The sequence below is a fragment of the Sparus aurata genome, chromosome 7 (assembly GCF_900880675.1).
Source record: "Sparus aurata chromosome 7, fSpaAur1.1, whole genome shotgun sequence".
NCBI classification, from domain to species: Eukaryota; Metazoa; Chordata; class Actinopteri; order Spariformes; family Sparidae; genus Sparus; species Sparus aurata.
This window is the reverse complement of record NC_044193.1, coordinates 22,192,934-22,208,085: the sequence shown is the minus strand read 5'-3', so window position 1 is coordinate 22,208,085 and position 15,152 is coordinate 22,192,934. Positions and strand designations below refer to the sequence as shown.

General features: G+C 42.6%; 2 protein-coding genes across 3 annotated transcripts; both read left to right on the top strand.

Annotated features, from left to right (window-relative positions):
• Window positions 1-1,792: 1,792 nt before the first annotated feature.
• On the top strand, window positions 1,793-15,126 carry LOC115584622 (transcription factor HES-2). Of its 2 annotated transcripts, XM_030422171.1 has the most exons (4): window positions 1,793-1,938; window positions 2,047-2,230; window positions 2,337-2,679; window positions 14,606-15,126. In XM_030422171.1, exons 1-4 carry the CDS (start codon window positions 1,849-1,851, stop codon window positions 14,607-14,609), a joined length of 621 nt encoding a protein of 206 aa, XP_030278031.1. In that variant the 5' UTR covers window positions 1,793-1,848; the 3' UTR covers window positions 14,610-15,126. The 2 variants fall into 2 exon arrangements, with proteins under 2 accessions (XP_030278031.1, XP_030278030.1); XM_030422170.1 differs by lacking the exon at window positions 14,606-15,126 and having other exon boundaries at window positions 2,337-3,143.
• LOC115584624 (transcription factor HES-2-like) lies at window positions 13,634-15,126 on the top strand. The gene is made up of 4 exons (XM_030422172.1): window positions 13,634-13,763; window positions 13,888-13,983; window positions 14,097-14,184; window positions 14,293-15,126. Exons 1-4 carry the CDS (start codon window positions 13,674-13,676, stop codon window positions 14,607-14,609), a joined length of 591 nt encoding a protein of 196 aa, XP_030278032.1. The 5' UTR covers window positions 13,634-13,673; the 3' UTR covers window positions 14,610-15,126.
• Window positions 15,127-15,152: the final 26 nt, after the last annotated feature.

The window sequence follows — 15,152 nt, the reverse complement described above, 5'->3', positions numbered from 1 at the left end:
ATAAAACCCCTGAAGCCCCCTCAAGCTACAGCTGGAGAACCTGCGGCGTTATCTTTACCGAAATGATATGAGCCTGTTAAAGTACATATGTTTCCAAATGTAAATAAATAAACAAAAAAAAAAAAAGATATGTTATTGTGTTGAACATTTCCCGCTCTTTATTTTACCCTAAGTGCTTCAGTAAACACCAGCTTTACGCACAGCACCGTGCGTAAAACCTGCGTTTTCCATATCTGCAAAGTGTTTTCTGCAACAAACTACTGACTTGGTTAAAAATATCTGTTAAACATAAGACTGCGTATAGCCTACTTATCTTTAATTCGAGCAAGAGTTTAAAATAGATTAAGCTATATTAAATGAGTGTCTCCATTAGATCTTGCTGTGCAGTTGCGTTTTTTCGTTTTTTTGCAATACAAACTAAACATTTCTGTAAAACGTCACTATTGTGTTTAGGCGCTGTGACCCGAGCCTCCGTCCAAAAAAACGACAAAAACGTCGATGATGAGGAGCCACGAGAAGTGGAGCAGGAGCCGGGATGCTGATGATGGGAGCAGCAGCGGAGCGCTGCGACAGTGTGAAACAGAGGAGGGGGAGGGGGAGGGGGACAGAGACGGAAGAAGAGATGGAGGGAGGGGAGGGTGGGGGTCCATCTGTTGCGCGGTTGTGGCGCGTGCCGAACGCGTGAATCCCACTGGCAGCTCCCTGAACTGTTCGATGGCCTGCAGCAGAGACTGAACCTCTGCTGTGATGTCAAAATAAAATGTGTCGATTCTATGATAAATAGCTTAAGATATCTACACGGTTATATTTCAAACTGTGTTCAGCCTTTACAATTTTAAGGCAGTATCACATCAGAGGAGCTACAGTCTTTAATGAATAACAGGCCCGTTCCTCATCTTGTGTCGTGCAGTGTTAAAGCAGACTCGTTTCTCTTCTCGGTACAAAAACACTCATATATGTTGGTACTCCACAGACGCACGCATCTCTGCTTGTGCTGCAGGTTGTCGCCCAGTCTCCTCCCCCTCTGCTCCAGGTAAACACGGTGTTGTTGGTATTGGAAACAAGCTGCTGAGGCTCCACGAGCAGATGTTAATCCATACATAGCGTGGCTTGGGTATCTGGTTTATTAATTGTAGGAATAGATTAGTCCTGTCACCTCAGAATCACTCATCTGGCTCTCTGCTGCTGTTGTTGTGGCGGGAAGCCAAGTCCTCTCCACAGGCATCAATAAATGACGAATTTATTAATATTGTTTAATTGTTTTGATCCAACTTTGTCATTGTTCAGTTATAACAGTGCAACTTTCAGCTATCTCAACAAACTAAATGATCTTTTGGGGATTTGGCTGAATATATGTGGGGGATTTCTGATGCACAAATAAACAGGACAATAAACAGAGTGTTTAATTGTTTGATAAACAAAAGTCAGCTGAAAAGGAAGGACTCCTTTTCATAGAAAAATTACAAAGGAGCAGCTATCTGATATAGCCTATATGTGAGGGAGAACAGCATCGTTGTATGTCTCCTGTGCGTAATCCGATCTTGGATGAACGTTAAAGTGTTACATTTTAAACGCAATAAAGCGCAGCATCAACACGAAACTCCGCATACCAGCGGTAGACGCAGGAGCCCAAAGGGACCAGATGGTCCAGACAAGAGCTCCGCTCAGGTCCCAGAGGCATCGCTCCTCTGTGTCAACCCCCCAGCACGGTGGCTTGTGTCCCCTCCCCTCTGACGCGCCGGACCCACATAAATAGGAGGCTCTCCAGATCTGCGGCACACTCGAGCTCAGCCGCTCCAAGAGCAAGTACCTCCCCTTCCAAAAGCACAGCAACAAGCAGCAAACGAAATGAGTCCCAGCATCACTACCGAGGCCAGCCAGCCTCTCACTGTCAGGTCCACCGTGGCCCAGAGAAAACAGGCCAACGAACTGAGAAAGGTAAGAGAAAGACAGAAACTGCAGCTGTTTATCCCACTTTGAAATGTTTTCTGATTTGACTCTTCTAAAGTACAGCTGATTAACGTTTTTCATCACTTTTTTTTCCAGACTCTCAAACCCTTGCTAGAGAAGAGAAGACGTGCTCGTATCAACGACAGTCTCAGTCACTTGAAAAGCCTGATTCTTCCTCTGGTTGGCAAAGACAACGCACGCTACTCCAAACTGGAGAAGGCTGACATTCTGGAAATGACCGTCCGCTTCCTCAGAGATCTCCCATCCTCTCCCGTCAAAGGTGAGATTCGTCTCCACAACTACGACATGCATTTCACAAACCATATTATTTGAGGCTGTCGAGGCTACAAAATGCAATCCACTGATCAAACCTCTTCTCCCTCCAGATTCCGCAGACAGTTACAAGGAAGGCTACAAAGCCTGCCTCCAGCGCGTCTCCGCTCTGCTTCCCAAAACGAGCCTGGATCAAGACGCGTGCCAGCGGGTCAACGACTTCGTCCAGCAGTCCATGTCCTCCACCGTCACCCCGACCTGCCTGAACTGCTGCGCTCAGAGCTCCAGGACTCTCCCTCAGATCCAGCAGAGACTCCTGAGCCTCAAATCCAGCTTCAGCTGCAGACTGGAGAGCCAGTCCCGCAGCAGCGGCAGCAGCGGCAGCAGCAGCGCAGTGGCTCCCATCAGAGCGCAGCCAGGCCCGCAGGCTGTCAGCGCGGCCATGTGGAGACCCTGGTAGATTAGATGGACATTTATCTCATGCGTGTTATTTATTTTGTGATGATATTAATGCTGTTTGTATTCCAATAGCCGTAGTCATTGCTATTAAGAATTGTTGGAGTTGCTGTGTTATAATTGAATTGAGCTCATTTTGCGTTTAATGCCAGAGAGCACACGAGCACAGATCTCAAAGAAACTGAAGTCTATGGACGTTTTTTAAATGCAATCCTCTTTGGGGTTTCAGAGATATGGGTTGTAGACAACACTTTTGTAAAACCCCAAGGGTTATTTTGTTTGAGGTTTGCACGATGGACTTAAAAGTATTTTGGTCTGTGCAAAAGAATAGTCTGTAAACACTGTGTGTTAAGTAGGATTGTTACCATTCATTGACATTATGTACGAAAAAAAACATGTTTTGTGACACTTCAAATGTTTGTCATCGACAAAAGCTTTTCAATAAATACTCTCAACGAATATGACTGTGTTGTTTGATCTTTGATTTTTTTTTATGGTGGTCTCAAGTCTATGATTAAACCCAGACGTCTTCCTGAGAGGAATCTCAGTAGCATGAAAGGAATAAAAAAAGGCGCGCAAACGCATAAAGCCAGGGTCAGCCTGAGCCCATTGAAGCTGACGAGCAGCTGCTCCATTGTTGCTGATGTCAGGCGCCTCTCCAGTTGCCGCCAAAGTGGTGGGAAGAAGTTGTGGACTGGTAGTGTGATGGGAAACACACTGAGGTGACTGCAGCTGTGAAGTACAATGACAAATTACACACAGAAACCAAAAGCACACAATTAAATGTTTCTCAGTCATTTTGTATAGGCGAACTGGTAGTAAGACTGCCCCTCAATATATTTTTAGGATAGTATACTCATTTATAGTTTGAGTCTTGGCTGTTTTTCTAGTATCATAACATTTGTATATATAATAAATTGGTGCTCTAGTGTCTTTATTCTTTACACTAGCACATGATCATACAGCCTGTAGGTGTATTTTTCCTATGGAAGTTTCTTTTGCACAAACTCCTTCTTCCTCTAGACTTAAACTGTATATAAGTCACATTCAAAAGCCTCTAGGACACCGTTTGTACACACATTTAGTACATGGATAAAAGAAGGTTTAACAGAACAACAAGATTATTCTCCATGAAGCAGAAATGAGCTGTGCACAAATCACACAGTTATTATGAATATGTCAACATTTTGTTAAACGGATACAATACAATGAACAATAATGATCTGTTCCAATACTTGACTTTCTCAACAATTATTTTAGTGTAAATGATTACATGCAAAACACTACATGGATTTGTTGTGAGACATCATGAAGAACTGCAGAGGCTTACAACTCCTGCCCTATAATGCATTGCACAGGTGTACAGTACATTCAGAAATCATTCAGACCCCTCCACAATTTCCACATGTTGTTATGTCCTCAATCTACGCTCATTACACCACAATGACAAAGCAGAAACATAAGTTTAGGAATGTTTGCAAGTTTATCAAAAAGGAAAAACTGAAATATCACATTGACACAAATATTCAGACACTTTGCTGTGACACTTGAAATGTAGCTCAAGTGCCTCCCACTTGACTGGAGTCCATCTGTGGTAAATTCAGTTAATTGGACATGATTTGGAAAGGCACACCCTTAAGGTCTTGTGGTTGATGATGCATATTAGAGCAGAAACCAAGCCATGAGGTCGGAGGAGCTGCCTGCAGAGCCAAGAGACAGGGTTGTGTCGAGACACAAATTTGGGAAAGGCTACAAAAAAAAATACTGCTGCATTAAAGGTCCCCAAGAGCACAGTGGCCTCCGTGATTCTCAAATGGAAGACGTTTGGAACAACCAGGACTGTTCCTAGAGCTGGCTGCCCCACTAAACTTAGTAATTGGGGCTTTGGTAAGAGAGGTGCCCAGGAACCCACTGGTCACTCTGTCTGAGCTGGAGATATCCTGTGTGGAGATTGGAGACACAAAACCACTCAACTGATCTGGGCTTTATGGCAGATTGGCCAGATGGCTGCCTCTCCTCAGTGAAAGACATACGAAAGCCCGCATGGAGTTTGCAAAAAAGCCCCTAAAGGTAACTCAGACTGTGAGAAACAAGATTCTCTGGTCTGATGAAACAAAGATTGAACTGTTTGGCCTCAATTCTATGCCTCGTGTCTGGAGGAAACCCGGCACCACTCATCACCTTCCCAGTACCATCCCAGCGTTGAAGCATGGTGGTGGCAGCATCATGCTTTGTGGGTGTTTTTCAGTGGCAGTGACTGGTCGAGGTTGAAGGAGAGCTGAAAGGTGCAAAGTACAGAGATGTCCTTAATGAAAACCTGGTCCGGAGCACTCAGGACCTCAGACCTGGCTGAAGGTTCACCTTCCAACAGGACAATGACCCTTAAACACACAGCCAAACAATGCAGGAGTAGCTTAGGAGTGACTCTGCGAATGTCCTTTGGGGGCCCAGCCAGAGCCCTGACTTGAGCTCAATCCCAGTCATCTCTGGAGAGTCCTGAAAATGGCTGTCCACCGACAGGCCCCACCCAACCTGACAAAGCTTGAGAGGATCTGCAGAGAAGAACGGCAGAAAATCCCCAAATCCAGGAGTGCAAAGCTTGTCGCTTCATACCAAAGAAGACTTGATGCTGTAATTGCTGCCAAAGGTGCTTCAACTAAATACTTAGTAAAGGGTCTGAGTACGTTCAGTTTTTCCTTTCTAATTGATTTCTAAACATTTCTAAAATTCTGTTTCAGCTTTGTCATTATGGTGTATTGATTGTGGATTGATGAGGGGAAAAGATACATTTTACGATTTTAGCACAAGGCATACACAAGGGAAACATAACAAAATGTGAAGAAAGTGGGAGGATCTGACTTTCTTAATGCACTGCATAATGTTATTTTCATTTTTTTTTTGTTCACAGGCAGTCATTACCTGTATTCATGTTAATACTTTTGTTATGTAATCAACTTGTAGGCCTGAAACATGTTTGAGATGGATACCAAAAACTTTTTATTCATCATGATGTCCTTCTCCTGTGAGTATGAAGCTGAGAGCAGGGACTCATGATGACAGCCCTTGTTGGTGCACTTAAGGATGGTCCATCATCCTGGATTTGATCTAAAACCTTTTAGATTTAACAAACAAATTCAGATTAGAAACTTCAGTTGTTTATGCTCTGTATTAATTACTGTATGAGTAACTTGGAACATTTCGGGTGTTGGAGAGTTTTCTAATGGGTCAACAATAGTGAGGAGATATCAAATATTTGGAAATATCTCAGGAGCTTGTTGTGTCTCTCCAGGATGAGCTGAAACCAGTGGCTCCAGAAGGCTATCTCAGGATAGATGTCAGTAATAAAGCAAAGGACAGGCAACAATCCAAAACCGCACAATGGATCTTTGAAGCACATATTTTAAGTTTTATTTTAAAACGATAGTAAAATGTCTCTAGATCTTTTCTTAGTGCGACTTAATTAGAAGTGATACAGTACAAATGTTCAAAAATGCATCCTATTGTTCAGGTGAGGCTTCATCAGTCTGAGCTGGTATCAACTAAAGTTAAAGTCCCTCTTTATGGTTTCATGGGAAGGTTAGTGACACAAATGTCTTTCAAGACTTCAACATACTGTATCTTTAAAGTTGTTAATGTTCTTTATTCCTATGGACACTAATATGACCTATTATGAGTCGCTTCAGACAAAAGCATCAACGCCAATATCACACACACTCAGCTGCCGGTTTGTTAGGTACACCATGCTAAAACTAGTGCCAGCTTTTACAAAAGCTGCACATTAAGCTTTAATGTTCCGTTCTATCTTAATCAAAAATATTTGTAGAGAGGTGTTGATTCAACTTAAGTGATGTGAGGTTCTTCATGCCATTGATATTAACATGGTGGACCAAGAAGGAGCACTTCCCAGTGTAATGCCTACCTCTTTAAAACAGCTTCAACAAAACCTGAATCATTTCACCTTCCTGAAGATGGGATTTGTTGCAGGAATACTGTACTAGACTTGGTTCATTTTAGCAAGGTTTACCAAAGAAACTGGCTCTAAATGTATCTTTATTTATCAAGGAAGGGGCTTCATTTAGATTAGAAATCTCTCTTAAAGTGCTGTGGCCCACTACATAAAAAAGAAAATTCAGATGTTGCTGAACATATAACAGAGCTATAATGAATCAGTTAAAGTACTGTAGAGAATAATTAAGGATTATTATAAGTAGCATACATTATTGTGGAACCAATGAAAAAGGTTTTACAAGGCCCAACCATTTGCTAAGAAAGATATTTTGTCTACAAAGTGAGGAAAAGAGGACCAATTGTGCATGAAAAGATGCATTCTACATTCCACATTGTTTGCTCTTTGGTGACCCACTTCTGGCTTCATCAGGTCATTACAATTATCATTATCTATGCACATCATGTCTTCAAGGAGCCCCTGCTTAACATATTTAGATTTTCTGCCCAATTTCATCCAATGGCATTGCAGCAAACAGTGCGTCTTTTAAGTGGCATGTGAGAGTGTGGAGGTCCAAACGAGGTCAGGGTGGTGACTTCATGAAAATAAATGTGGGCCAACTTCCTTCCTCCCTACTTTTATTCACCCTTGCTTGGACCACAGCCCCCTGCGAACTCAGCCTTTGTTTCATCTCAGCTACTGTGTCAAGTTTTGTGATTGCGTCTTGCACGACTGTGACGTTATTATGACGGACAGACGTGAAACCTGCCAGTGCATTCCTGTCTAATACCACTACTGTAGTAGTTCCTCTATAATTAGTGTCTACAGGACTACACACACACACACACACACATACACACACATGCACACAAGCACCAGACACAGGCTTAAAAGGTGAAAACAATACCAACCACGCTTTTGCAGCTGTTAAACAAGGGCTTGGGGGGAAGGGTCTAATGAAAGATGCTTTGAGTTGCATAATGGAAATTGGAGGATCCAGTGATTTTGGAGCTTGATCCATACTATAGAGACAGAGTATCCTGCACTGAGGCTTCAGTTCTGACCATTATTTTATACTGTGTCAGGTCAAATCGATTAAATTTATATTACCCAGTTTCACATATCAAAATTTGTCTAAAGGAGCTTTACAATCGGTATAATATACAACACCATGTTCATCAGACCCTGGACTGAGAGAAGGAAAAACTCCCAATAAAGCCCCTCTAATAGGGAAACAATGGGAGAATCCACAGGAAGAGCACCATAGGAGGGATCCCTCCTCCTGAATGAACAGACATATTAGATGTGTATAAATAAAATGACCAACATAGTGATATTACAGTATCAGCAATCAGGATGACTGAACTGTGGATAGATAACAGAACATATATGAAGAGCATGGATCCAGGAGTTAGGTCTGCCCAGCTATAACTATAGACATGCTGGACTGTTCATGAACACAACGTACAATAAACAATACAATTGCCATGTGCAATAACCATGTGCAATAATAACAGAAACATAACAAATACTGTGTACCTGTGTACAGTTTTACACGTGTGTGTATATATATATATATATATATATGTATATATATATATATATATATATATATATATATATATATATATATATATATACATACATGTATATACATATATATAATTCTATTCTTACAGTGTTATTTTATATGTATTTACTTATGTGTATATTTGTTTTATATGTATATTTACATGTATATTCTATATGTACGCATGCATATTTCTTGCATATTTATATATATATAAATATATATTTATATATCTATGAATAATATATCATATTGGGTTTTATATCTTTAAATGGCTGTCGGGTACTTTGGTGTCCCTTCTTTTTGATCCTCTATATGTGTGTAACAGTGCTGTGTGTGACATGGAGCTTCAATTTCCTTGAGGGAACCTCCCAAAAGGATGAATAAAGTCTAAGTCTAAGGAGGATGTTGAGCAACTTCAGGTGTCGCCAAACAGATCAGAACAGAACCTGAGCTACATAACCTCCATAAACATCGAGAGAGACGAAGAGAGAGAGAGAGAGAGAGAGAGAGAGAGAGGGAAGCACACAGCTTGGTTTTGGGTAAACAAACAAACAGATGATAAGTATGAGTCTTAATAGACACACTTAGACAGGGATTGCCCAACTCTTTCTGCTGGGCCCGCCTCTTGAATACATGCAAGCCCTCCCACCCAGCCGAGGGCCAGATATGCCTCATCATATAGTCTTGTCTTTGTCCTGATAGTTGTCAAGTTTGGTGTTGATTCATCTTCTGCTACCCCCCACCCCACCCCCACGCTGCATTAAAGGGATAAAACGCTGCACTGAGATCCACCAACACATAGAAGCACTGAGGAACACAGTGATCAAAACATGACCACTCGGTGACAGGCCCTGAGAGCAGACTGAAAAGAATAAAAGCGATTTCAGATATGTATGAACGATCTGAAAGTGGTTTCTTAAGTAAAAGAAATAACAAATAACAAAGAAATATGCATTGTGGGTCCCAGAAATGGCCAAAGATCTTTGAGTAGCTTCACTGGTCTGGGGTCTCGGTGGAAGGTTGTTTAAAAGGAGATGGTCTCAAATTGTGTGAGGACCTACTGGGATTCAACACTTTGATAAGATAGTGAAGATTTGTACAGAGGTAGGTGGAGGTGAGGAACTCATCAAGTATCTAATCACATCTATGTTTCTACAGAAAAAGTCTTGCTCGCAGACGACTGTTCAGAGTAAGTTTGAATACAGAGTCAGCCAGGATTGTGTGAACTGTTACTGACAAGTTGGGAGCTTTGGCTGTGGACAGAGCTCGCTTGTAATTTGATACTAACTCTTGACATGAAGGGCAGAAAAACTTTTGGTTTTGATTCACACCATTTGTGTTCCATTTTTCTCAAGCCTGTTTAATAGTCCAATCTGTACGATGGCAGATTGTCTAGTCTTATTCCCAGCACTTCAGATACTGACTCTTTGGGTTGGTAGGTCAGGTTGGACACCAACCCGAAGTGTCAGATATAAGGGCAGGTAGTAAACACATCAGCTACTGATGGTTTGTACTGAATACAAAGTGAACAGACACCATGGATCTGATAGGAGAGACAGGCAGAGAAGAAATCTCAATCATGTCATAACCCAGACCGCAATAAAATGTTGAACTGGATGGGTAATTTTAATGAGACATTGTGACATTTTTCCGGTCTCTCAGTGCCAACAAGAGCAGATATTTCTGATGAAATGTCAGGACAAAATGCAGCCGTGTTTGCGTTTTTTGTGCCAAAACCTGCCCCCAATGTAAACACAGCACTGCCACAACAAAAAAATGAAAAGTGAACATATTAGAGATGTAGAGTTGCAACATAAAGAAGAGTAAAGCTTCAACATGTCTGTGTCTCGCAGTACTTTGCCAACATGTATTCTGGACGGAAGTGGAAGTGAGCGCAGGTTCATCTAAAAACTGAGTGAAACCATAAGTATCAAGAAGCACTGGAAAAACTTTACTCAGACTTATGTACTTAGAGGTTGTTGATTGGCTGGGGATCTCGTCAGAATGAGTAACAAGGACTGAAATGAAATCTTAAACTTCGTCCAAAAACTGCATTTTGTCCAGGTGGTCTATATGAATCTTTTCTGTTCTGATGAGTGCTAACAGATTTCACAACAGGTGGAATACCACCAAGTCCAGCTGGTACAGAAAGACACAAAGAGCAACTTCAGTTACAGCATACTGGGGAAAATGTATTCTCATCGGAATAGATGAAAAGTCTTTGCTGCTCTGACAATGGAGTTAGCCTATATGACTCCAGAACGATAAAGTGGGCTTTTTTACTCCATTTTAAAGCTTATTCGTTGAAAGACGGGATGAGTTTAATAGTCTGCAGTCAGCACAAGCCACAGGTTGCTTCTGACGCGCAGAAAGCTTTGTTCAGTGGATGTTTCTGGGTAGTTGTTGATCTCTTTGGTGTGCACGTGTTTGTACACACACATTTCTTGTCTGATAAACTTTTCGTTCCGTTGCGACAAAAAGTGTCATAAAACAGAACAATCTGCGAATTCTGTATTACTTTTTGAGCAGAATAAATACTTGTAACATCAAAGAGAAGCAATAACTCTGTCTATATGAATACAAATGACTGAATGCCCACAAACGCAAGTATCAAGACAGCTCTGACATGGTCCTCCGGCACAACCAGTGAGTCAGACACAGGACTGCAGATGATATTCACATGATAAACCGTCTACAGTAACTGACTTATTTTACTCCCACAAGAGCTGATCAGACTGATATTTTGAGCTCAAGCTTTCTTTCATCACACACACTTACTGAGAAAAAATACAGGAATAAACCCAACACATGCACTTTTATTTCAAGTTCAGATCTGTTGATGGTGTAACAGACAGTATTGTGGTGTTCTCTTTTGTCTGAGACTCAGAAAAAAAACACAGAAGACGCCTGTTCTCTCCCAGCTCACATCATGCTGCGCAAAAAGTCAGGTGGAGTCCCGTTTCGCTGTTCCTCCCCCATCCATCCATCCATCCATCCATCCACCCCTCCCTCAGCCCGCGTGTGACTCTTAATTCCCATGAAGTGTTGGAACATTTTCAGACAAAGGCTCCCTGTTATCCGGCCGGCACAGATGGGTTACCGACGCCGAATTTGCTTGAAAAGACAAAAGAGGACTCTAACCGTAAGAGCAAAAATACGTAGGAGAAGTGTACCTCCCCCCCCAACCCCACCCATCTCCCTCATCTACTCCCCCCTCCCGTCACCCCTCTGTCCCAGCGGGGCGGTGAGGGGCGCGTGCAGCAAGTGTGCCTCTCAGTTTCAGGGCAGGAGCGCTTGGCTTTGTTCAAGCAGCACAACAGGATTGTGTCTGCATGACGGAGACCTTCGCAGACTTTATTTTCTATATTAACAGTCGAAGGTGAATCAGCCCGAACTCCGTATAAGTTGTTGTAAACTTTAACATCCTATTTTGCCATAAACAGCGACAAATCAAACTGCCTGGGTGAGATGGAACACATTAAAAGCTATTATGAGTCGAAGATCCCTCTGCAAGGCGTCTGCATGACTGCCTCTATATAATCTGCAACCTTGTATTCGTAATTCTGTGTTGGTTTTGTGCTTCTATGTTGGGAAGTCCGAATAAAACCACCAGCAGGCTTTACCAAGGTTTCCAGTGCGCGTTTTCCATTTTCCATTTTACGCATTACTCCTCCAAAAACAACCTTTTCGACTGAGTCACGCAGTCTGCTCCCCCAGACACACATCATTCATCTCCACCAACAGATTGAGCTTTGTGTTTCGTCATCACTTTATAGTATTGATAAACAAGCATCTCATAGCTTGGACGCTTGAATGTCCAAGAGTCAAGCTGAAGGAGACAATCGCAGTTTCCAAACAGGGGGGGCGAGGATTGGTTCGTTTCGGTTGGACACTGACATAAGAAGCATGCAGATGGGGCACCCACGCCAAAACTGCGTGGAGATCATGTGTCGTGCGTGTGAAGTTTATAGAATATGCGGCGCAGTTTGTGTGTATGTGTGCAGAGATGCAGAGATGGATGCAGGGAGGCTGGCCCGTCAGGATGCTGCTGCGGTGCAGGAGGAGAGTGTGGGGGGTGGGGTCGATGGGTGTAGGTTGGTGGGGTTGAAGGCTCGGTAACAGACAGCCATCTGGTCCCCGTGGCGCGTGCTGCGCGCGTGGTTCCCCTGAGTGCAGTGGCATTTGATGGGTTGTCATGTCTCTCCAGTTTTGATGTAAAATCTTACCATCTCGAAGTTGAAATTTAAAGTTTGATTCGCTCATCGCAGGGCACGATGGTTGATTATAACGCACAGCAAGTCCAAATCCACAATAAAATGTCTAAACGTTTTAAACAGCCGACGCAAACGCAGTCCCATTTCATATTTCACGGAGGCTATTGTGGTTGAAGTACACGCTCCCTCACTACCCACCCTCTGTTTTTCAGCCCCCACCACACTGCATGAGGCGTTGGCAGCACCGGGTTGCACCCTGCAGGTATAGAGACTCCCCCGGGCAGAGACAGCATAAAAACGTCATATGCAAAACTATTGTTGTCAAAATCTAAGAGCAGATGTTATTTGAAAGTAGCGTGGCTTGGGTATGAGATTGGAGAGTCTGCGTCTCTGTGGACACTTCTCCATACACGCAAGCCTGACCCCTATGTCAGTATTGTATGTACTGCACCCTGTTGTTCTTAGTGCACATGTATTTACTTATATATTTAATTTAGGGTAAGGGTATGTAATCAGACTTAAAAACACAAGATAAAACAAAGTAAAACCTCAGTGTCGAGCAGCAACAGGAAACTCAGCAGGCAAACGAATCTTGATAATGCAAACTGAGAATTGATGAAAATAGTCTTTTTCTTCTGTAGTCTGCTTTGTTTAATAGTAAGAACACAAATATATGAATGCTTTAAAGCCTTAAAGCCCTACTCCCACTTTATACAACACACATTTGATAATATAATAAAATACGGCGTTGCGTAATGACGCACCATAACTGCACCATACACCATAAAGTGTATATATCTTTTCCCAAAAACTCATTCCATCTATTTAAGATCAAATAATGAACCTAGATGTGTACTATTCAATATTTTGTAATTTGAAGAGTTTGCAGAATCAGTGTTTGGTGAACAGGCTCTCAGTGCGTCCAAACTTTAAGCATCTTTACGCACATATTTCCTCAGCTTCTTGACGCAGGTTTTGTTTGATTTGGTCGATGGATCATAACGCAGACACGCATCGCAGTTGTCACGCCTGGATTAGAGAAGAAGACAGATGGTTATCTTGCTATATTTGATGGTTTTGTGTTGTTTTCATAGTATACGTGGCCGCTCCGAGTCGTATAGCGATGGCTTGGGGGCGTACCCGTGACGCACGGGAACCGACGCCACGGACCTGGATAAATACCGCAGCCCTCGGCCGTTAGAGACACATCTTCACCAGCTCCTGCTCTGGACACTCCTCTGGCACAAAGAAAACGCTGAAAATGTCTCCAAACATGACCTATGAAGCTCTCCCGTCCTTTTCTCCACGGCTGACTGTGGCCAAAAGAAAAGAGGCTCTTGAGCTCAGAAAGGTAAGCGAAGCCTCTGAATTTTACTTCACTATCTAAAAAAAACAAACAAACAAAAAAATAACAACCGCTGATGTTTTACATTGAATGTGATGAATGAATACTAAATGTTTTCTGTTCTTTTCAGACTATGAAACCACTGATGGAAAAAAGAAGGCGCGCTCGTATCAACGACAGCCTGAACCATTTGAAAAACCTCATCCTTCCCCTCACAGGCAGAGATGTAAGTTATTTTATACATTTAACTACACACAAGAAACGCTTTTCAGATATATTAAGTCAAGGCAACGTTGAGGCTTGTATGATTAACATTTTCTTTTAATTATTTTTCTCCAGAAGACTCGCTACTCCAAGCTTGAGAAAGCAGACATCCTGGAAATGACTGTGAGGTTCCTCGGCGACATTCCCCCTGTGAACGCTAAAAGTGAGTTCTGGTTCTGCTGGTTTAAAAGCCTTTATTGAAATATAAATATATGTAGTTGATTCGTGTTACTTTTAAAACGATGAAACTAACATTTCGTTCTCTTCTCAGATTCCGCAGACAGTTACAAGGAAGGCTACAAAGCCTGCCTCCAGCGCGTCTCCGCTCTGCTTCCCAAAACGAGCCTGGATCAAGACGCGTGCCAGCGGGTCAATGACTTCGTCCAGCAGTCAATGTCCTCCACCGTCACCCCGGCCTGCCTGAACTGCTGCGCTCAGAGCTCCCGGACTCTCCCTCAGATCCAGCAGAGACTCCTGAGCCTCAAATCCAGCTTCCGCAGCAGCAGCAGCAGCAGCAGCGCAGTGGCTCCCATCAGAGCGCAGCCAGGCCCGCAGGCTGTCAGCGCGGCCATGTGGAGACCCTGGTAGATTTCTCCAGTCCCACTCCGTGAAAAGACTGCAAAATGTTTCATATGTAGGAAAAACACTTTGAGCTAGCATCACTTGTAAATACGCATAGTGATTCACCGCCTCGTCTCCGTCGATGAACTTCCAGAATTCATCGATAAATCGTATTGGTTGAGTATTATATACTTCCGTTTCGCGCGCGAGTCTGTTGTCCTGTATAAGTTGACAAGTTTAGACGGTCGTAGCCTGTTTCTTTTAAATCTGCATGTATGTATACGTTAAATATTTAGTCCTCGTTACGGATTAAATGATTAAGGGCTATTGAAACAGCCCTGTAAGACCCAAAGGGTCAGTTCGTATGAATCTGCACAATAGACTTCAGTGTGTGAGTCTGTGCAGATGATCTATGTAGACATATTGAATGTCACTGCGAGTATCTCTGTTGGGATGTGTTTCATTTTTGCTATTTACAGCAAATGTTGTATATATGTTATGTATAAAAAAACAAAACAAATAAAACTGCGATATCGTGGTGAAATATTGTCTTTTCATCTTCTTTTGTAA